The sequence below is a fragment of the Panthera onca genome, chromosome F2 (genome assembly GCF_046562875.1).
Source record: "Panthera onca isolate mPanOnc1 chromosome F2, mPanOnc1 haplotype 2, whole genome shotgun sequence".
Lineage (NCBI taxonomy): Eukaryota > Metazoa > Chordata > Mammalia > Carnivora > Felidae > Panthera > Panthera onca.
Window position 1 is genome coordinate 68,172,026 of NC_138356.1, and position 23,853 is coordinate 68,195,878.

General features: G+C 41.9%; 1 protein-coding gene and 1 long non-coding RNA gene across 5 annotated transcripts in view; one reads left to right on the top strand and one right to left on the bottom strand.

Annotated features, from left to right (window-relative positions):
* Positions 1–23,853, top strand: part of NSMCE2 (NSE2 SUMO ligase component of SMC5/6 complex) — a 217,776-nt gene that overhangs the window by 86,666 nt on the left and 107,257 nt on the right. For 3 of the 4 annotated variants that reach the window (XM_060611305.3, XM_060611308.3, XM_060611307.3), the window contains one exon: positions 22,052–22,135. The exons of the other annotated variant lie outside the window; for it this stretch is intronic. In XM_060611305.3, coding sequence (XP_060467288.1) covers positions 22,052–22,135 — 84 coding nt within the window. The remainder of the gene's footprint in view (positions 1–22,051; positions 22,136–23,853) is intronic. 4 annotated transcript variants of the gene reach the window in all.
* On the bottom strand, positions 1,197–3,537 carry LOC144615019 (uncharacterized). Its single transcript, XR_013553342.1, has 4 exons — positions 3,238–3,537; positions 2,096–2,334; positions 1,510–1,614; positions 1,197–1,369 (listed from the first exon to the last, which is right to left on the bottom strand). It is a non-coding gene; the product is annotated as an uncharacterized LOC144615019 (long non-coding RNA).

Below are 23,853 nucleotides of genomic sequence, written 5' to 3' on the forward strand. Positions count from 1 at the left end.
GAAGTTGCTGGGTCAAAGCATATGTGAATTTTTTGATTGTCCTGTGGAGGACAAATTGCCCTCCATGAAGATTATATTCATTTAAATTTCTATCAACAATGTGTGGGAGAGCCCGTCTACTACATACTGGCCACTTCAAGTTTAATTACACCTTTTGGGCCTTTGCCACTTATGTGTCCCAGATAAACTGTTCTTATTCTGTTTCTAATGTTTGTTATCCTTTCGAACATTTCCGTGTATTTCCCTCGCACTATCAGTGCTTTGCTGATCATCTGATCAGATCATCTGATATTTGCATTGACTCTGTATTTCTTAACTTTCAGGAGAATTCTTGTTTCTGACGTTCTTTCCCATGAGCATGTACCTGTCACTTCCAGGTTTGGGTGTGACAAATAGAGTCATGCTGTTCTGCATCTTTGTGTTGTTTCCCCTCAGTTACACCCAGTGCTCTGGGAGTGTTTATAGATCGATGATCCTAAGTGGGCAGAATGTATCCATGTCACTTTGAAGAAGAGAGGGTTATGGCTTTCTAAATATTTTACACTAGTTCCTGCCTTTGTGTTGAATATTTTAAGTAACATTATTAGCATCTGTTACTCTATATACCAATCATTTTCAGGGCTCAAACCCAGCCTGTTTGCTTTTGACTTTTACCTTGTTAGAGATGCTAACACAAATTCACTTAAAGGTACCAATAAGATTTTATGGTCTGTTTCCTACTAAGGCCTAGATAAAACCTTTCTGGATCCACTCTGGCTGAGAACGTGGGAGGAAGAATCTCTCAAAAGATGCCCTTTTGGGGTAATGAAGAAGTACGGGGACTTGGCTGGGTTAACAGACTGTCCCTGCAGAGCTGAGGCACTGAGAGCCAGGTGGGAGCTGTGCCGGGAGGCCTAGTTCATAACCAGGCTACGATACCACCTCTCCAGACAGCAAAATGAGAAGAACGGGGTGGGCAGGGCGGTTGTTAGCCAGCCTGAAGTATTTGACGGGAGGGAGGATTCAGGTCAGAGGTTCCATACGCGACCACTGAAGGTCATTGCGAGAGTTTCAAGTATTTTGACATGTTAGATAGTTTGTAAATTTCGGGTGGTCCATCAGGTGAAGAGAGAGACACGGTAGGCTAGAAAGTACTGATTCACAGAATCCGAATACTTCCTTTATTAAAGTAGCATTTCTAGCTGTTGGGTTACAGTTGTATATTATGTGCTGCACAAAACACCTGGCTGAGGAGGCAAGGCTTGATGAAATGCTGGCCTGTTTTCTGACCTCCAAGGCCTGTACCCCGTGTGCCTTGTCCTGATTCATCTGCTAAGTCAGATGCGCAAGGTAGGCATGCAGAGGCTTTGTTCCATTTACCTCATGTAATCTGTTAAAAAAAAATTAATCTTAGGATCAATGTGTAACAATATTTCTAATCCAAAAATTGCATTTAGTCATAAATAATAGCTGGTCATAGTTAAGTTCTCTTGTAGAAAACGAGAATAGGGAAGAGAAGAACTTACTTACTTGTACGAGTATGCCCCTTTATGAGAAAGGAATCTTGGAGATTTGTGCTTTTTTTTTTCTTTTTAAGCTTTTATTCTCTGCCACACGATTTTCCCTTCGAGGAGACTGGAAGTAAAATGAAGCCCATAGAAGAATGTCCTTTCACGGGGCTGTCTGCGTCTCAACAGTGTGCATGAGACCAGTCATGTTATTAATTGTGTTCTCACTTGGCCAGAGGGTTAGCTGTTCTGAAATGTGATTTGAACGCCCATATCTTTCATAGGCCTAAGCTTGTCTCTGGTCTTTTAATAAATAAACATTTTTATTGAGTGATTCAGCTCAAATTTATTGTCCTAAATAGTAGAGTCTACATAAGGCACTCATACTTCCCCTTTCTTGTTTCTTTCTCCCTCTCCCTCTCCCTCTCCCTCTCCCTCTCCCTCTCCCTCTCCCTCTCCCTCTCCCTCTCCCTCTCCCTCTCCCTCTCCGTCTCCCTCTCCCTCTCCGTCTCCCTCTCCCTCTCCCTCTCCCTCTCCCTCTCCCCCTCCCCCTCCCCCTCCCCCTCCCCCCCTCTCCGCCCCCTCTCCGCCCCCTCTCCGCCCCGCACCATTTGGCAAAGCACACAGAGGTCTGGAAGTCTGTAGGCCACATTAGCCTGAGATGTAAGTTTTCTTTGGCTCGCATAGTGTTGAGATTTGTTGTTTTTAAAATGCATTTAGGTAAGAATTGTGCTTCTCATTGAGTCACTGCTCTGACCATTCGTGTTTGTCCTCTGCTGGTTCACTTTCAGTGTCTTTCCCTGGTAGGCAGTCAAGTTTGTAGTTCTCACTTTATGTTTAGGCCACCCTGTGAACATAGAATTAATGCAGGAGATTGGAAGGTAAGCTAAAGTCCTGCCCCTCAGAGCTTTGTAGAGAAGCATTTCACATCGAATAAAGAACTCTTAAAAAAAGGGGGAAAAAAAGAACTCTTATTTCTGTTTTAAGAAATGTTTTTGAATGTTAGTACCATTTCATACCAGTATCCTTCCCCCCAGCACTCCTCAGATTTAATTACCATTGGGATGGGTTGGGCCTTACAGTAAGGTAAACACTGGCTTAGTAGACAGAATTAGGGAACTGTATCAAGGTTTAGAGTACCAAGGGTCAGTAGTAGGCTGGCCACTTGCAGCCAGAATATACACAGACAGTGAGGTCAAGACAAGTCATAGGTCGTAGTGAGTTAGACAGACTGGGGAATAGTAATAGCATCCTTGGCCGTGGGGCAAGAGAATGCAGAGTCCAGGCCTCTGGGACTAATGTGCACACGCACGAGTATGAGATGAGATCAGAATAGGCAAGGAGGCTAAGCGGTGGAGGCTCTGGGTCCCAGATGAGGAAGAAGGTCTCTGGGGAGACGGTAGAGGGCACTAGGTGGGGGGAAAAAAAAAAAAAAAAAAGGACTTTGCTACAGAAAAGCCTCCTTTGGTTAGCTCTTTCTTGTTTATTTAACACACTTTCTTTTTTAGAGCAGTTTTAGGTTTACGGAAAAATCGAGCAGATAGTAGAGAGATTTTTGATACGCTTTCCCCTCCTCCCCATTTCCCTATTTTTAGCATCTTACAGATTAGTGTGGTGTATTTGTTATAATTGAGGAGCCAATATTAATACAGTAGTATTAACTAAAGTCCATCATTTACATTAGAGGTCACTGTATTACACGGTTCTGTGACGGGATTTTGATGGTAAAATATTTCTAACATTTACTTACCATTTCGACTGTTTTTCCACGTTCGGTTCAGCGGTGTTTACTACATTCACATTGTTATGCAGTCATCACCACCATGCGTCTCTGGCTCTAGCACTTTTTCACGATCCTGCGCCAAAACTCTGTACCCATGGAACCGTAACTGTGCATCACCCCTGGTAACCACCGTTCAGCTGTCTCTGTGTATTTGACTCTTTTATGTACCTCGTTCATATAAGTATGTCTGGCTTATTTCACTTAGGACAGCAGTGTCTTCGAGGTTCACCCGTGTTGTAGGGTGTATCAGAATTTCGTTCCTTTTTAAGGCTGAATAACATTCCATTGTACGCATCAACCACATTCTGTTTATCCATTCATCTGTCAGTAGACACTTGGGTTGTTTCTGCTTCATGGCTATAATGCTGCTAATGAAGATTGGTATAAACATACCTGCTTGAGTCGCTGCTTTCAATTTTTTTATGCCCAGAATTGGAATTACTGGATCAGATGGCCTGTGGGTTTTTGACCAATGCGTGATGTCATGCAATCACTATTACAACACATAGAATAGTTTCGCTGCCCTGAAAATCTCAAGCTTCAACTATTCATCCCCCGCCGTCTTTGCTTCTGCTCAGATTTTACTATATTCCTTCTGTGGACATTTCACTACTTGTTTATATTGCACTCAGGTAAGCTTTCGGGTAAAGATGAGTAGGATCCCAGAGCTATTAGAGCTAATTAAACCAGAGATCCAGGGACTCAGGAGGCAGAAAATTCTGATAAGTTGTGGTCCCCTGGGCTTTTAGATTCGAAAAGTTACCTATGCAATAAACATCTAGGTAACAGATACAGAGCTTTACACCGCGTGGGTTTTAAGTTCGATGTTTGTGGGTATGCAGTTTTGTATTCCATCTGTTTGTTCTGCAAAGCTTTATTAAGCACCTATTATATGCCGACCCCTGCACTAGATACTTTCCGTGGGAATTCAAGCTGCCATTCAGGCAAGTTAGAGACTATCGTAAGAGCTTCCACCTTTTGCACCAAGGAACCCTTTTTGCACTTGTTCTCCAAGAAACACATGTTTTGTTTTGAAAGATGTCTGTTATGTGACTACACTTGTGCTAGGCTTTCCCAGCTCTTCACTGAAAATAGCTTTTGAACCTCCGTGATCATTTTCAGAGAGTCTTTGTGGTTCTCGGTGTCTTGATAAGAGCGTGATGAGGCTGTGTGACTGTCTGCTCTGTCCTGTCATTACAGCTGCACCAAGGTACTTTGTGCGGCTGTCTTCTGGACTTGGCTTGCTCACATTCCCATTTCTCTGTCTTCTCCAGTTGCTTGCTGACCTAGCCTTTTCCCCTGTACTTCCGTTATGCCAGTGACCATGTACACGTAAAAAACTATACCGGAATAGAACATGAAGGGAAGAGAAGGCTCCTTCCTTCAGGAGGCTGTGTTCCTTAAAGCAGGGGTCTCTGTGCATTTTTCATTGACCTCCCCTATCAGAGGGAGCGTCCGCTTCCTGATATTTTGTATATTTATACATGTTCTGCATACAGTCTGTACATTATTAGCGGAACCTAATATTTTTTTTTTCCATTTTTTAGGTAAAAGTTAGTTTTAAATAGAAATTCTAAGATTTTGCATACCACAGTGCATGCATGTATCTTACTTCGAAAACCGGTGCTGAGATGGCTAGCTTTCATATTTTTTACTGAGCCAAATACCTCACCACTCTGTTGAACTGTAGCATAGAGTCTGTCGGTAATGCCAAGGAGTCTAACAGCTATAAACAGACAGGTGTGTTTCATTAGGGAAAAGTCCTAGCATCTATTTCTTTTTTTTAATTTTTTTTAATCTTTATTTTTGAGAGAAGGAGAGAGAGAGTGCGAGCAGGGGAGGAACAGAGAGAGAGGGAGACACAGAATCCAAAGCAGGCTCCAGGCTCCAAGCTGTCAGCACAGAGCCCGATGCGGGGCTCGAACTCACGGACCACGAGATCATGACCTGAGCTGAAGTCAGACGCTTAACCGACTGAGCCACCCAGGTGCCCCATCCTAGCATCTATTTCTAATTCATTGTGCTACTCAAGTTTAACTCCATGTGCATTTGTAATAGAAATTAGCATGTTCTGAAAAATTGAGATAGTTTCAGATCAGATGCTAGCCATTCATCTCCCACAAAGTTTTTTGCACACCTTCTGAGTGTTCACATTACTACGTTACCAGACTCTGATCATTCACTGTACATGATACCATATAATGATTCCAGTTGACATCCGTAGACCACGTTTTCTACTGTTTCTGCTAGATACTTTGTAAGTGTTGTTTTCTCCTGTGGCTGTACTATCAGAGACATGTGACCGGTTATGCCTCCTAATACAGAGCCAAATGAAATCCATGAACAACAATCCACTGAAGGTACTTTAATGACACAGACTTTTATATGAATGATTAATGCTGTACTCTCTACATATTGGCTGTTTGGTCTCTGGAAGAGCAGATAGAAGCAGATGGAAGAATAGCCTGAGTTGCATTTAGTGTTTCCAGTGTTCCGAAGCCTGGATGTAAATGAAAGATGAGCATTTCTCCTTAATTTATCTGGCTGGATTCCTGTGCCTAATGGCTGCATATATACCATAAACACTGTGAAGAAGCAGCCATGGAAACACTTGTTTTCTTGTTGGGCTAAATTTACTCTGGGTTGAATATTAACACAGTGCCTGGCAGTACTTTAAAAGCAAAAATAGCTTAAGCGTGACTCACTCTGAGTCATTTACTGCTAGTGCTGCTATATTGCCTAGAGCTTGACATTGAACAAGTTGGCAGCCTGTATTGCTACATTTTTTCTAGGAACTCTGAACAGATTTCATTCTTGTGAATTCGCTTGTGCAACGATATTAAATAGAGTAATATGTTTATTTTGTTTCAAAGTCAAATGAATTTGAGAATGGTGAAACTGAAGTATTTTTCTTGGGCTTTCTGGAAAAGCTAGATTCTCAGAATTCTCCTGTGGTTAAAAGACTTACTTTATCTTTTAAAGAATTAATAAAATGTCATGGAGGTTTTGTTTTAGATGCTTGGGCTTTTCTGATCAAAAACATCATACTTCCTGAAAATCATTATAAAAAACGAGCTTAGTAGTACTACCAAGTAGGAGTCATTAATTTTCTGACATTAGCTGATGAGATGAAAATGTGCCATCCTGAAAGCTTCTTTTCTCCTCCTCCTCCTCCTCCTCCTCCTCCTCCTCCTCCTCCCCCTCCTCCTCCTCCTCCTCCTCCTCCTCCTCCCCCTCCTCCTCCTCCTCCTCCTCCTCCTCCTCCTCCTCCTCCTCCTCCTCCTCCCCCCTTTCCTCCTCCTCCTCTTTCTTCTTCTTCTTCTTTTTCTTCTTTTTTTTAATGTGGTGAGGCATGTAACATAGCCTGCCTTGTAGTTAAGCTGGGTGTATGACCTGTAAAGTTCTCTCTTGTTATTAGAGATTATATAATGGGAAGTTCATTGGTTTTGAAAGGCAGACCAAACCCACCCACGGGATTTCTATTGGCCCTTTAAATACACGTATCGCATGCCTTCCCCCGAGTAACTGTGTGGCTGAGGAGGGAGTGAACAGCTTGTTGGCCAACTGTAGGAAAACTATTAAGGATCGTCAGTTGGTCTCATCTGAGCTGGGGTCAGGATGGCTGAGAATCTAAAACTATATATATGAGATTGATTTTCCCATGGTGTTGCAATCTTTTATTTTAACATGTTTTTGTGTTTAGTTTTTGGAGTTGCCTAACAGTATAATTTCAACTGAGGCTTAGTTTCAACTCTTTTATTATAATCTGTGGGAACATGGGTTGTTTTTTGTTTGTTTTGTTTTGTTTTGTTTTTTTCTATTTAAAGGCACTATCATTTTGCCTTAGGATTTCAATGATTTATAAAGAGAGTTTTCCTATGATAGCCTAAAACCAAAATGAGCCTAACCTAATGCTTGATATTATTTTGAAACTGTTTTACCATAAAATTCTTACACTGGGAGATGCAACTCTGGCAGAGAATTTCAACATAGTTGCATAAATTGTGTTTCATATTACAACTTGTTCTCTACTTGACTTCATTGAAATTAATAAAAGGACTCTTTCAGAAGGATCTGGTGAGTTAGCATCATTATTTAAAAAAAAAAAAGTAAAGAACTTACTCATAATGTATCCTGTGTTGCTAAGTTTTCAAAGTTAGCTATCTCAGCCACACCCGAAAAGCCCTTTCAGAAGACTGAAATTCACTTACCCATTTACATCGCCTTAGAATTTTCTTCCCGATAAAGGAAAGAGTAAAAGAGCTGAGATCAATATGAATTTTCCCTATGACATATGGTGATTTCATGAAAACCTAACATTTGAAAACTGGGTTGCTGCCAAACCTTGAATGTGAAATGTAGTTCCTTATTCTGTGGTTAAAGAGAACCTTTAAAGCCGGGCTTTCTGGCTTGGACCCTGTGGGTGCTAAAAATATCACCAAGGTGCTTTTTGTATCCCAAAGGGATTCCATCATCCTGCCTTACTTAGATCTAGAGGATCTAGGTTAAGGTGCGAAGGCTGCCAGGTCGTGCCGTAGCATTCTCCGGTGTCGTGGTCACACTGACCCTCTGCTGCTACGTTTGGGAGGTATATAAACGAGTTATTTGTGTGGCTGGAAAATTAACTCAAGGTCTAGTTAACCAACGCTTCTCAGGTTGTAAGCTGAAAGGGCTAATCCAGATAAATCTCAGCATAGCCCAGTAGCCACTCTGTGTTTATTACAGTTGTGTAGGTGGGTCTCGTCCATAGAAATGTACGAAGATAACCTAAAGTCTTCGTGCGGGGCCCAGCACACAGTAGGTGTTCAATAAAAGCTCACTGAATATGAATGTACTTATATGACCAGTAGTACAACTGCTCACCATATTTAGTCAGCCAAGTTTTGTTCCGTTCCTTTCCTTCATTTCTGTACTCAAACGTTTATTGAGCTCTTATACGCCAGAAATGTGTGAGATATTTGAGATAAAAAAAAATTAATAAGCCTTCAAGAAGTGCAGTCTTCACTTGGAGAGGCAGTTAGGCAAATTATTAAATACACTCATCATCTGCTTTTTTTTTTTTTTTTTTTTAAAGTCTAGGTACAAAGATGTCATGACCTTGTGGTAGTAACTTTTTTTTTTTCAGCCAATAGCAACTGTTGACATTGTATGAGCACTTACTGTGTACCAGCTGTGCTCAGGGTGCTGTGAGGTGGAGATGGTGGTATCATTCCCATTTTACAAAGGAAGGTGTTGAGACTCAGAGAGCTGAGCAGTTGGCCCAACTTCATATTCATGATTCATACCCAGGAAATCTGGCTGCAGAGTCCATGCCTTTAACCATTGCATAAACTGCCTCTTGTTGATTGGCTTTGCTGAGGAAAAAGAAAGGACACTTAGAATAAGCAGGAGAAAGTGGGGGGTCGGTACACCAGGAATAACGGGATCTCTTTTGTGGAGTATTAGATTTTTTTTAAAAAAATGAGTGATGATTTCGGAGTACTTTTGCTAAAATCTGTGTTGCTAAAACAAAGTGCCTTCATAAGTAGGCTAATTCTGAGAGCGATTTACCACGTACCCAGCATATCTTTCTTAGGCTATATGTGCCAGTCCCTGAAATGAGCTGAGTCTGAGGACTCAGTGTTCTTTCACATGACCTCAGAGACTAAAATCAACTCTTAAACCAGTGCGGGGTTCTGCCATTCAGAGAGCAGTGCCTGGAAACAGCTCAGCTCCAAGTAAAGTTTTCCATCGTCCGAAGGCCGTGTTCCTTCCCTCGTGTCGTGGCTCTTCTAACTAAGTTCTCTGACAACCTCATTCTGTCCTGTCAACTCCATTCACCTCCAGCCCAATGATTTTTTTTTTTTATAGTCACCACTACCAAACAGTTATTCAGACCCTGCAGCTCTTGTTTCTTCCTTGGCTCTGTCCACGTTCCCGATGGCTGCAGCTGAAGTGGAAGAAGTGAAAACCATCAGCTGGCCCTGCGCCCGCGTCCTGTAGGTGAAGCACCTCCTGAGAAGCAGGGCGTCCAGGGACAGGGAGCAAAGAAGCTTCTCTCCAGGGAGGCCCCCTGGCATTTTGTGTTAGTTTCAGTGCTTTGGGGGACATTTGTTTTCTTTGGTAGGGTATTTTTTAATGTCTTGGCCTATTTTATAAGAAAGGGTTTTCTCTTAACATGGCCCACTGTCCTTATTTGCTGAACAGAGTTGTCTGCAAGGACCCTGTGGTTTTCACCTCATGCAGCCCAGCTTTGGTCCATTGTAGGCAAATTATGATTCGGCTTGGTGGGTATAAATGCATTTCCGGGTATAGTATCCGCGGTTCTTTTTTCTTTTTTTTTTTATTTTTTATTTTCCAGTAATGATTTCCAAAAGCTGGATTTTTAATAGGCTTGTTACAGCTTAATGGAAGTCACCGAAGTTGCCCTCACTTAGCACCCACATATGTAACACTTAGCAATAATTTACGCTTTTGATTCAGTACACACTTTATGTTGTTAAAAAAAAAAAAGCACATACAGTTTTCTTCAAGAAACCCAGAATCAAACATTTTGTCCCGGGCTTTTTTCTCTGCATATTAAACTAACGTGAGTGATCAAGATGATGGCGCTGTGGAAAGAGATGCATTTGTTCCCTGAGGGCATGGCGGCTTCTGACTAAATATTTCTTGCGCCCCAGTCTTTGTGTGAGCTTTCTTTTCAACTTGTCTCATCCTGACATTCTAAAATAACACTTTATAAATTCACCGGAAAGGGAAGGTGACCATACAGTTATCAGATGGTGAACTCTAATCACGGGGCGTTCGCGTGGGTCGCCTGTAATTGAAGACAGTGCGTCCTTTGTAGTTGAAGTGCAAGGGAGGACATGGGATGCTCAGGAACAGAAAGGAGACGGGTGGACGGCCACTTTCCTGGCACTGTGCCCCCTCCCGTCTGTAGCCGGGATCGGTTCTAGATGGCATCCTCGACACCTCGGCGCCTTGAGGGCTTGGGATGCCAGCTTGGGCTTTGCCGGCCACGCTACGCTACGTGAGTGTTTCCCGAGATTTTCACTTCCTGACTCCGGAGGAAGCCATGCCACCTGTCAGAGGGAGTGGGGGTCACTCCTGAGAATACAGATGTCGTTTTGGAGATGCAGCTGTTGGGGTCGGGAGAGAATATTTGTGGGCAAGATAAAGAAGAGGAAGAGACAACTTTCCCTCTCCCCCTTACTCCTCCCTGTTTGACAGCCTGGTTGTTTCTGCTTTCTCCCTCGGCTTCCTCTTCTCTGTGCCCTTTAGACGGCACTGCCTTTTAGAACTTGCTCTCCCCCCTCCCCCCCCCCCCGCCATCTTTCTGTGTCCTTCTTAATCCCCACCCTCAGCAGCTTCGTTGTGGACCCGTCCCCCTCACAGAGGTATCTGCCAGCGGGATGGCTGCTTCAGTCTGAAGTGCTGGTGGCCACTCAGCACCTGCTTCAGAATCAGCCTTTGCTGCCCAGCAAGCTTAGCCAGACCTTCTAGTCTCTTTAGTTTTTGTTGTTGTTGTTGTTGTTAATGTTTATTTATTTTTCAGAGGCTGGGGGGAGACACAGAATCCAAAGCAGGCTCCAGGGCCCAAGCTGTCAGCACAGAGCCCGATGCGGGACTCGACCTCACGGACCGTGAGATCACGACCCGAGCCAAAGTCGGACACTTGACCGACTGAGCCACCCAGGCCCCTTGCGTTCTCTTTAAGTGAGAGTGAGCCCCCCTGTACTCCTTCTCCTCCGTCTTCAGTCAGGTGGACAGTCCCCAGATCCACGGGACACGAGGCAGAGGAGCACCTGCCGTGTTCTAGGCATCGTAGTAGAGATTTCGTAAATGGTGTCTGCACCTGGGTAACAGGGAGAAGGTGGGGGGAGGTACCCCCTGATTTGTGGGTGGGGTGACCACGGCTCAGAGACAGCAAGTCACACAGCTGACAAGTGGCCGAGCTGAAACGCCAGCTGAGTCTTTCCCCGTCCAGAGTTGGGGCTTTGCTGCCTACCAGCTGGCTAGTCCGGTGCTCACTTACTCTTTCCGTGTGCAATCGAGGAAGACTTTTATTAGTCTCTTTTTCTAAGCTCTGGCATTAGCTTTTGGTTTTTAATTATGCCTGCATAATTGAGATTAATACTAAAAATCAGGAGGTCTCTTATTGGGCCAGTAAGACTCCTATGTATTTGAAAATCTGATTCAGCATTAATTAGAATTTCTTTATATTCAGTCTTTTCAAAATTACTTTGCTAACAATCGTGTATGTTGTAGAAAATTCAGGTAATATAAGGGTCAAAAAATAAAGATCACCTATAATCCCACCACTTAGAGATAGCCACATACTAACATCTTCTGTATTTCCTTAGTCTTTTTTCCTATAAAATACACGCTTGCAAAATTGAGATCAGCCTTGTGTCCTGATTATTTCACTCATTATAACGTGAGCTGATTAAATACTTGAAAACATGATTTTAAAATGATGCCTAATATTCCATTTTATTAATGCACCAGGATTTTCCTCATTGAAGCACTGTCCTCTGTTATATTCACTGGTAGTCAGTGGATAATAATGGATATTATCATTTTGTAAAGTCAGCTTGGTAGTTTAAAAATAATGTTTTTTGCATTGAGTCCGCACTATCAAAATGCACCATTTTTAGGTCACCTCTTTGTTATTTTACATTTTATGTATTGTAAAGATTAAAGAATGGTGTATTTTTCAGGGAGAAGTTGTTTTTTAAAAATTACTTCAAAAGTTGGGCCAAGTGGTTGGTGTTTTGTTCTGGTAAAAATTTACTCCTTTTGCAAATGCTTTGATACATCTATTTATTCAGTCAGCAGACATTTATGAAATCGTTCCTGTACAAGGTGTTAATTGCTGAGAATAAAAAGAAGAAAAGCATGCTTTCTGTCTTCAAGAAGCTTACAATTTATGCAGGTAACATATATGTAAACGTAATTTTGCTTTTAATGTAATTATAATGGTTTAGTATGAATCAGCGAAATAAATACTAAAGTAAAGCTGCAAGCAGTGTGCAGGGAGAACACAAAGGAAAAGTGGTTAATTCTGATCGGTGGAATAAAGGGAAGACTTCCTGGAAGAGTTGACATCTGAGCTGGGCCTTGAGGCTTGGGTAGAATTTCGCTTGGAGAAAGCGGCAAAGGGCATGTGAGGCTGTGAGTATAGTATAATCCGACCCACCGGCGGCTGGGAGTGCATGGCATGTTGGAGAAAGCAAATGTTCCAGAGGGGCTGGTGTGTCGCGTGCCAGGACCATGGGGGCAAGAGTAATGAAAATGAGGCAGAGGGCAGTAGCAGCTAATGAACCCAGAGCTCGTAGGGGGTCAGACAGTCGGTGCTCAGTTAGTGTGTGCCTGGCTCTCTGCTAATAAGTTCCTGCCCATATATAATCTCATTTGATTTACATGACAGTTTTGTGAGCTATTTTTAGCACTACTCAAAGATGGAAATAAAAGCTCAGCAAACCTAAGTGATTTCCCCCAAACTCACAAAGCTTGTAAAAGGCAGGACCAAAACTCAAATGTAGTCCTGAGATTCATGCTTTTTTTTTTTTTTTTTTTTGCACACTACTTTCCTAGGTGGAGATAAGAGAATAGAAAGCCCTGAAAACTATGTTAGGTGTTTGTAGGCATTGCTGGTTTTTCGATGAGTGATATTATCTGACTAGTGAAGATAATCGTAGTGACAGAGTGAAGGGTGAGTTGGGAAAAGATATTGCAAGGAGCGAGACAAGATTGACAACTGCCACAGAAATCCAAGCAAAATGCGTCAATGGTCTAAGTACTGTTGGAAATACAAACACGGGGAGAAGAGATTTGGATGGAGAATTCACACACTGGGAAGACAGATGACAGATGGTCTCAAGGCAGCGAGGAGGTCTGGATTAGGTTCGTGGTCTCAACTTTTTTTTTTTTAATCACATACTCCTTAATGGTTACTCTTTTTCTTTCTTTTCTTTTTTTTTTAAGTTTATTTATTTATTTTGGGAGAGAGAGTGTGTGCGTGAGCTGGGGAGGGGCAGAAAGAGAGAGAATCCCAAGCAGGCTCCACACTGTCGATGCACAGCCCAGTGCGGGGCTCGAACTCACAAACCATGAGATCATGACCTGAGCTGAAATCAAGAGTCGGAAGGAAGCTTAACTGACTGAGCCACCCAGGTAGCCCGATAGTTAAATACTTTTGAGTATGTATCCAGGACAGAAATACTACTATTTTATATTACTCTCCTTTCCAGCAGATTTTCCTGTGTATATCCATTTTAGAGGTCACTGGAATTAAGAAGAATGGTTGTTTGGGAAGGTTGTCAGGAGGAAAAGGTAGCAAATTAGAGTTTCGTTTTGGACATACGGAGTTTGAGGCACCTAGAGGAGCACAGTCATTTGGAGATGCTTCATTCAGAGTTGGAAGTGAGCAGTAAAGATTTTAGGAAGTAAAATCATACCAAGCCTCTGTTCTAGGTGAAATTCAGCTTTATCCTCAAAATAGAGCCCAGTTTTTTTTATTCCCTAGTTCTACTTTCTGTAAAAGAATAATTACAGATGAAAAAGTCAGGAGTCTGTTTTATATTATTTTTAGCTACGTAATCTTTAGTTGATTGTTTTAGTATTTTATCATTTGATTCTCAACTAAATATTTACAGATTTTTGAAAATGCTATCCCTGGTGCTCTAAATTAAAGAGTGAGTATTCTTGAAATAACTCTTTTGTGTAGTCTAAAACATGAAAATCTTTTTTTTAAGACCTTGTAGACTGTAATTCATTGACCTATTCAGACTTCCTTAAAATATTCAAAGGTATCAAGCCTAAGTGTCTCTTCTAAACAAAGAGATTCATCCAAAGATCAGGATGTCTTTATAAATGGCTTATGCTTTTCAGTAACTTTCTCAAAAGTAGAATTCTCATTTCCTTCTGGCTAGTCCTCTGTTACTGAGTTAATACCTATAAAGCATAGCCCAGAATACTTTCCATTTATTAAGACCCTACAATTCTATGATTAAAGGCACAAATGCTGGTTGGTGTTTTGGGGGTGGTTCAGTTTGGTTTGATTTTAATTAAGAATACTGTTTTTTCAACCTTCAGCCAACAAAATCTTTTACCCTTGATATTCAAAGCATCTCCCCCCTTGGGGAAGTAGGGATGAAAAACAGCTGTAGTTCCTCCATCTCATGAAGCTCGGTTCACTTACTTCCTTTTGTTTATTTTCTATTCAGCATCAATATCAGTGTCTGTGATGAATATTTATTGAATACGCAGTGAATAGAGGTACCATTGTAAGTTGATCACATGCTGATGTGGGAATGCACCTTTTCTTTCTTTGTTGCTTAATGGATAAAAGGCACAAAGAACTTAGGAGACTAGGTCAAGTTCACAAAAAGAATCTTTGGTTCACTTGGGCAAATAGAGCCTCAAAACACCTACGTAAAAAGGAAACATTCCTATTGGAAGAAATGGCAAAGCAAAGTCAAGTTGATGGGTCTCCCTGATCTTGCCCCTGTCTTTGTTAGACAGCAGAGGGCAGCAGCAGGAGACACTCGTTCTCCTGGAGCCATCAGCTCTCGCTCGCTACCTTTTTCCTTCACTGAGTGTCTGTACACACCAGATACAGCTGCCCTGCATTGACAGCAAATAGTTTGAGACTCTTGAGATAGATGATTAAAGCACTGAACAAAATCATGGTATAGACCGGTAGTTAATAAAAATGAGAGTATCTGATTTTACACCTTTTTTTTTTTAAATTTCTTTAAACGTTTATTTATTATTGAGAGACAGAGAGACACAGAGTGTGAGCAGGGGAAGGGTAGAGAGAGGGGGAGACACAGAATCCGAAGCAGGCTTCAGGCTCCGAGCTGTCAGCACAGAGTCCAACGCGGGGCTCGAAGTCACAAACTGTGAGATTGTGACCTGAGCCGAAGTCAGTCGCCCAACCAACTGAGCCACCCCGGCACCCCGATTCTAGAGAATTTTTGAGAGGACAGATATTTAGGACTGTTAGTCATAAAATAAACCTGATAGTCTCAGAATGTTCGTAATGGTTTTACAGATGGAAGGAAGCAGGATGAGCCAAGCTACAGGAAGTGCTATGCTGCAGCGAGGACTTGGTAAATGTGAATGGATGGTCGCTGACATGTCTTCAAGAAAAGAGCTTGTTTCTGTAGCTTATCTGGATTCAGTTGGTTGCTGCTTCGTATGTGTCTAGCATAAAACAGCAGTTACTGCAAAAGCAAAGTGATTAAAGCATCTCAAGACTTTTGTTCTAGTTCTGCCACTTTAATATTGATACGTGCTCAGACACCAACCTCTTGAAAGCTCGTTCTCATTCCCTGGAAGAGAGTTTGCGTTTCCTTGTGCATTATTACCTCAGAACTCTGATCATAGCTCTTCTCTGCACTGTAGGTCACACCCCGCTAGTGAGTAATGACATCATTGTAAAAGGTCTTGACCAGCATTTTATTATAAAAGATGCTGAACAGGGTAGGTTAGAAAATGCCACGTGCATCATGTGATTTCATAAAACTTTTGTCCGGTTCAACCTATGTTCATATACACTTGAGTTGTGACATAAAATGTCATCTCTTAGTGCAGATCATGTTTAAAGTTTTTGAAAAACACTGCATTGTACCATGCATCACATCGTCATGTAATTCTGTCTATAAATCTCTCCCCTCTACTAGACCAGGCACCTCTAGAAAGACGGAATCACATTTTCACGTTTTCTTTGTCTCTTAATTCCTAATACCAGGACAGATCTGCCTGACAGATACGAGGTGTTCAGTAAATGTTTGTGGAATGCATGCATGCATGCACGAATGTCACTTAATTTCTCTGAGCCTCGTATTTCTTTCTCATAAGTTGGAATGTTACCCACCGTATCTCACAGTGTTATTCTAAAGATCAGTTGAGATCATGTATGTGAAACTTCTTTACAGAAGAGTTATGAGCATAATCAGGATTATTGTCTGCAGTAATTTTGTCGTTGGGCATATAAGCCTCAGGAGTTGTAGAAATCTTAACTCAGCGTTCTCAGGATGATGTATTTTTTTGTAGTTCTGTTCGTAAAACTGTGATAGTCCTTCGTAGACACCGAGCTAGGAGACAGTCTTGAAAAACTGGGTGGGTGCCTTTTTTAAACTTTTTATTATGAAGCCTTTCCACATACAAAGCAGGTACAGGGAGGAAAATTTTTGCCTCTACCCTTCTGGGTTCTTTAGACTGGTCTATTAATGAAATCGATTTAAGATTAACAGGAGATTAAAAGGATTAAAAGGAGAAAGACAAACCTAATTGCCTAGGTCCAGGAGCCCCACAAAGATATGAGAGGCAGCTGAGGTTTCTATGCCACCCCGAGCTAAACAGAAGGTGGCAGGAGTCTGACGCTTCAGAGGGAAGGAAGACACTTCGCAGGGAGATGGGAAGAGCCGATATTTGGTAAACAAATGTTCGTCATGCCATCCGGAGCCAGTGGACCACAGAGAGGACTTCGAACCAGCAGGCTTTGCCAGCTCCCCTCAGCTCACCACACCTAGCTCCCGGTCTCTGTAGTTATCTCTGGTGGTGATTCTCTTCCAGGACCAAGCCCTCTACTTAAATTGTTAGAGGCAGTTCAGCGGGAGGTGAGAAGCTCTTCCTGACTCTTGCGGGCCCTGATTGTCTTCAGCTCAAAAGAATGCACAGGCCACAGCGGTGCATTTCGGGGAGGCTCATTCTGAAGGCACAGTTAGAGGGTGGACTTCTGTGTTCTCACCCCCATCTTCAACAGCCGGCTGCTCAGAGCCAGTTTTGTTTCGTATGCATCCTCTCCTACCTCCCCTTCTCATCTTACTATGAAACAAGAATAGATTTCTTTTCCCCTCCTCCCTCTCCTCCCTCTCCTCCTCCTCCTCCTCCTCCTCCTCCTCCTCCTCCTCCTCCTCCTCCTCCTCTTCTTCTTCCTCCCCTCTTCCTCCCCCCCTCTTTAGTTTGTCAAGTATGTAGAAATTGTCTTAACATTCTTTTAAATGAGTTATTCTCTGACAGGAACTAGCAGGTAAACAAGATACATTATTTCCCAAGATTTTCATATGATGGTGAACAAGTATATTGCAAAACACAGATCACATTCCAGAGTTGTAACTAGTTCTGGAGGCTTAGTTACACAATTGCCAACTCTGTCCTCTTCTGCAGCGATGTGGTCTTACAGAAAAGTAGTCTGAAGCATGATAGAGGAGCACTTTTAAGCTTTTGGAATTTTTATTTTCTGTCATATAATATTCCTCGAGCTTTTGACCTTGAGCTGGGCAACAAAGTGTATCCAACCGAGACCTCTGGAATACTGGAAAGCAGTAATAAACTCTACTTCAAGACCACAGCGCAGGGTTGTAACATGGAACTCAGAAGTCAAGAGTCCCCTTAGAAGCAGGGAATTTTTAAAACACAGTAAATAAGAATCACTTACTTTATTAATTTTTATTGAACTTTTTTTGGTTTCATAAAACACAGTAAATAAGAATCACTTACTTTATTAATTTTTATTGAACTTTTTCTGGTTTCATAATTTTGTGATTCAGGTCTTCAGATGATACAAATAATTTTAAAACAAAGATGTTTAATTCTGTCACATATTTTATTTATCTAGAATCTTTCTTCCTTGAAGTCAAACATGGAGCTCATTTTGATTTGTCATAAGGTACTGCTAAATTTTGCCCATTGCGATAAATGAGTCGTCCGTGACTTTTGCATGTCTCCATTGTCTTGAGGTTTTTAATATATCCTGGACATTTTTTCCCCAAATAAAATAGATATGAGTACACTTTTATGTTAAAATATTTCACGATCTATTTATACTAACATAAGGAGGTTGCCCCAAACCCAGTGGGGAGGGTTATGGGTCGGGAGTACCAGACAGTGGAGGTGAAAGTCATGTGATAGGAGTGTCCTGACTCCAGAGATGTTGTGGATCACACATCTGGGTAGATTTCTTTCAGGGACATGACCATTTCCCCAGTCTCCCCTGCTGGATAGCTCGAAATCATCTTTTCCTCGGTCATTCCCGGCATCCCAGAAATAGATCCTTACTGATTATTTATTTAGAAAAGTCTCAGGCTTTATCTTTTTCATTCCCTTGGCCAGGGCATCAGTTTTTCTTTTTATCGGCATACATCTGGACTCTGATAGCGTTGAGAAGAAACGAACTAATACATTGTGACCGTGCCATTTTATGTACACTTAATCTTCAACAAACCTGAGAGGCAGGGCCGTTATGCGCACGTCTCAGGTTGTGAAAACTGGACGAGCTCTTACAGGTGTATTCTGTTGCTGAGGAGTCTCCTGGCCCTGAGTTTTTCTGCCCCTGTTTGGTACGTTCTGTGCCAAAATACCACGATAGTCTCCCCAAAATGTAACTCTTGCGTAATAAAACCTATCATTGCTGATGCAGCACTTTACAAATTACTAGGGAGTTTTCACGTTTGATTTCATTCTGCACGAAGTCCTCCATGAGGTTAGTATTCTGTTACTACCTTGTCAAGTACCCTGTAATGACTTCTGTTTCCCATGAAACCAGTGATAAGCTCTTAATATTGATGACGTTGCCCGTTTGATGCTGTTTGATGCCGTTGTGTCTGATTAAACATCACGCCTCTCGGTGTAAACTGAGTTAACCTGAGCTAGGTGAGCTTCCTCGGGGTCCTCTTCAGGTGTCGTTCTCGTCTCTTCCTAACATCTGCTCACACACAGCTCTTGTCCACGTCGCCCTGCTTTTCCCTCACCTCTGTCCTCCCAGTGTGAACTCTACCAGGGCCTGGGACTCATTTCAGGTCCTGCCTTTTTGAAGGAGCCTTCCCCCAATAATTTATGTCTTCCTGTCTGTTTTTTCTTCTTGATTTCTCTCATCAGATATGTTTCCCCTTGAATGTAATTTAAAAGTTTCTCCCCTAACTATAAAAATAATGTATTGCTTCATGTAAAAAGATTGTATAGGATACTTGAAAATGAAAAGGTTAACTCCTGGCTTCCCAGGCCCAGTTCATAGAAGTAACCACTGCTACGTGCTCTTACAGCCATTGTTTCTGGGCATAAACAAGAATGTGTGTGGGCACACAGTCACACACATGCCTGTTTACACACGTGGGAGATAGAGATAGATCTGTCTTATACACAGACACCATCTTACAACTTTCTTTTTTCACTTGACAATGTATCTTGGAAAACTTCCCACGTTGGTGAGTGGAGGTGATTTCGTTGAAAACATTGCCTTGTTGCCTCAAATTGTTTCATGTCAGATCGTTTTATGCATCCACATCTCCTCTCCCTTCGAAACAAGGAAATGGCAACCCCTCCGGAACAGGTGTAATTCCATATTCGTTCTCATGTCCGTTCCTTTGCTCTTTACTCTTTGTGCGTTGACTGCATATTTCACTGTTGTGTGCCGTGGCAGATTAAGAACGTTTGCCTCCCATAACCCCCAAGGAGTCAGGATCTAGTAGGTAAGACTCTACATTTATACATATAACTGTAACACAGAAAGAAGTTGACAAGTGACACAGATTTCTATTACTGGAAATACAGCCCATCACATTACTTGAACAATCCTCTTGCTGAAAACAACCCCAACTATTGAATATGTATAAGAAAACATCCTCAGAGCAGCAAAGGACTGAAAATCAAAGGAAATCTAAGAAACAGAATCCATGGAGATTTAGAGAACAGAAGCTGCTGTTGCCCTGAGGGCATTTGATGCAGGCTAATTTGAGCTTTGCCTGCCTCATAGGTAGTGAGACTATACAGAAAGCTAGGAAATGATTAACATAAGATTCAGCATGATGATATGGGGGGGGGTGGATGCAGGGGGTTTCTGGGGCACTGAGAATTTTCTGTTTATTGACTTGGTGGGAGCAACCAGAGTAGTTTGGTTTCTAAACAGCATATTTATTTTTTGTACTTTTTAAAATACATGTTATAACTGACAACAAAAAATTAAATGTAGAAGAAGTTATAAAACAATATATATATTACAATCTCACATGTGTATATATTACATAAATGGGATGTGTAATATATAAATTTTGCATGTTGATATAATATATAAATTTATGCTTATGTATGTAAATATGTGTGTTTGGGGCTGCTGAAGCGTGTGTGTGTGTGTGTGTGTGTGTGTGTGTGTGTGTGTGTGTGTGTGTTTCATATACGTAGAAAAAGATCTGGAAGAGTATTCACCGAACTACTGGGGGCAACCTTGAGAGGTAGAACAGGGGTGGAGAAGTAGAAAGGAAGGAACTTCTATTTCATGCTTCACTGTTGTTAAATTTTTAAAGTAATCATCAGTGTTATTTGGTTTTTTTTTTTTTAATCAGACTTACAGAAAGATGTGGCTTCTGTCTCTGCCCATAAATATAAAAGGACTCCCTCTGCCATGCTTTATACCACTTGGCACAGCACCTTCTTTTTCTTTTTTTTTTTTTAAACACACGTATCTTGTTCCTTTGCAAGACTTAAAGGGAACAAGACAATGTTGTGTTTATCTTTATATTTCTTGTACCTTAAAAAGAGAGAAAGGCTGTAGGCATCCAGTAGATACAACATTTCCTTAGAGGCTGTTTTGAATGTTATTTTGTACCTGGCACAGCAGTGGGCATAAAGTTGGCACAGAGAGTACAGGTTGATTTGAATTTAACTGACACTTTGTGGAACCTGTAGGCAAATGTGGAGTCCACCTTGCGGTGGTGCCCCTCTTGATCTCAGAAAGCAGGGAAACGAAAATACTCTGAAAATTCATCGAAGAAATGAACATCGAAGAGATTAAAGCCAAGAGAGCCATTGTGATCTTAAGAGACATAAAGACTCCTTGGACAGTAAAATTTGACTATACCCTAATTGAGGGTATTGACATCTTAAAACTACCCAAACATATAAAATCTTCATCAGATGAGCATTTTCTCTGTCTCTCAGAGAAAAAGAAAACCAATCGATTTAATTGTGGTGATACCCAGCAAAGCACCTTCTGAGCAGTAGCACCTGCCAGGCTGAGGCAAGCATCCAGCCTGCCTGGCATGTGGGTAACCCTCTTGTAGAGAGCTGCAGAGCCTTATGCCGTTTGGTGCTGGAATCCTGTGTAATTAACTCCACTTGCTCTGCGTCCATGCCCACCACGCTTCCCTGCGGTAAATTTTCCTTCCCAAGGAGATAATTCACTATCAGGCTGATGGACATTCAGTACACCTGATTCTTCTGTTGTTCACTGTAAATAATAAAGTCGCCTTCTTCTTCTTCTTTTTTTTTTTTTTTAATACATCTGTGTCTTGTGAGTTTTGTTAGCATGAGTCTGCATTCCTGGGTCCAGTCCATGAGATCGGGTGTCAGAGTCTGTGAGGCCCCTCAAGGTGAATACTACCTTGAGGGCATCTGTGGGAGCAGACTGCTGGATGTCCCAGGTGATGCGCATCCATGTCGCCATGCCTCATGCTTCCTTCCCATTCCACACTTCACAAGAATGATTCCTCCCAGAAGTAGTGTATTAAGAACATCTTCATCACGTGCACATCTCACTTAGTACCAAATTAAATGATCTCAGCGAGAGTAGACCCTTTTCTTCTGGGTGAGTATTACTTGTTCAGTTTGGCAAATTTCACCCCTGTACGGAGGGGTGGAATGTATACTGTAGATGCCTCATCATGAGCATCTCTGACAACTCATTTCCAGTTCTGGCTTCTCGGCCTCTTCTGGCTTCACTCCGGCTCTCATCTCATTGTCAGCATTGATCCTGGCATCATTCTCAAGTCACACTTCCTAACCTGGGTCTCTCTTGCAGCAGCGAAACCTAAAGAAGATGGAAGACACAATGAGGTCGACAAGATTAAGGATAAGGATGCAAGTAGAGCAGGCAATGGACGAGGTTATCGAATTTTTTTCTTCCGTTCTCATCTTTCTCTCTTTGCTCAGAACAGTCCCAGTAGCATCGGAAAAGGTTTCAGGTCCCACACACTGCTACGGAAACAGTACAGCCCAGTTCTCAGTGACATGTTCAGCTCATCTATGAATATAACGGAACTTAGACCAGATTTCACTAAATCGTTACCCGCCATTTCCTGCTAAGAAGGATATCAGGGCAAAACCCATTACAACTCTTAAGCGAGTCCCGGAGGTTTGTTTTTTTAAGTGAATATGGCGTCAAATATTACGCTGTCGGGTGGGACTTTACTAAATTATAACTTTTCCCCTTTCTTCTCTACTTCCCCTTTCACCCCGGCTTCCAGCCAGAATAACTGATCACCAAGTTTCCCCATAAATGCATCAGGAATTTACCCAGAGCAGTCCTCACTTGTCACTATTATTTAAAGTAATACATTTTTGGGAGTAGATTAAAACCTCACAAAAAGTCCAGATAGAATAGTTGAATATAGGATCTTAAAGGGATGTTTGACAAACTTGGTTTTTAAAAACTATTTTTGTAGCATTCACGATTCTGTCCATTTACACAAATGGAGTTCTGCAGCAGAATTAGGCACTAGTGGATTAATAGTATGTATAATAAATTCATGGGGCTCCCATCTGTGTGCCATCACGAGAGCTGTTCTTGTGTGTTGTTAAGTGATCCCGGGGCTGAATTGCTAGACAGGTAGGGTGGACCATTCCTGATTACCTAGATGCTAATTAACTGGTCAAGAGAATTCACCAGGCCTTTGGACCCAATTCACCAAACGGGCTTTCATTTCCTTTGGATGAAAGATGCTGCTAATGAGGACAGGGTCCAGTTCCATCTGTTGTAAGTGACGTTTGTTTCACACCTAGAGACATCTTAGATGCAAGATCAGTAACTACCCTGCGGACTCTGCAGTGATGGAAGTTAGGCCAGCTGGCATTGAAACACCAAGTAATCAAGCCTGTCACCACTCTGAACTACCTGTCCTACCTTTGTGGATTAGTAACATCTCGGACCGAAGTTAACATTTTCTAAAGCAAACCAGGCAGTATGCTGATATGAAAACTTACGAAAAAAAGATCATATTCCCTATCTTTGTTAAATGTTTAATTACTTTAGGGGAGGATGCACATGGTCAGCATTTATTAAGAAAAAAGGAAACCCTAAAACTTTCAAAACTGCCTGTGTTTTTCAGAACTTACGTACATTTTATCGTTTGACCAAAGTGCCTGATACGTTGTCAAGATTCCTGCAATTCGGGAAGTATGTAAACTGTACTATGAGTGGAGGAGTAGAGTGAGCTAGGGAAAGAGGGTCACCTGAGATGTGATGAGGGTTTGACCTCCCCCCTTCCTGCGCCTCCCTTGTCATAAGCCTAGCCCACTGCCTTCCTCTTCCTTTTCTCTTGCCTTTTGTTGAAGGTCAGAGTCTAGATAGGGAAGTCACCGGCCAGAACTGAAAAGACCAACTTCCCTGAAGTTGAGCAGCATTATGGCAAGCTGAAGTTTTCAATTTTCAAAATTATACAGATCTCTTCAGACTTTGATACCCTTTGCATGGAAACCACCCTTTCACACACTGACCGCATGAGGACCCCATGTAAAATTGTCACGGAGACAGAAGTTCCTTTTTTCTCTCTGTTCTGCCTCAGTTCTTTGGTGGCATCTGTTTTTCTTCAGGGATTGCAGCCC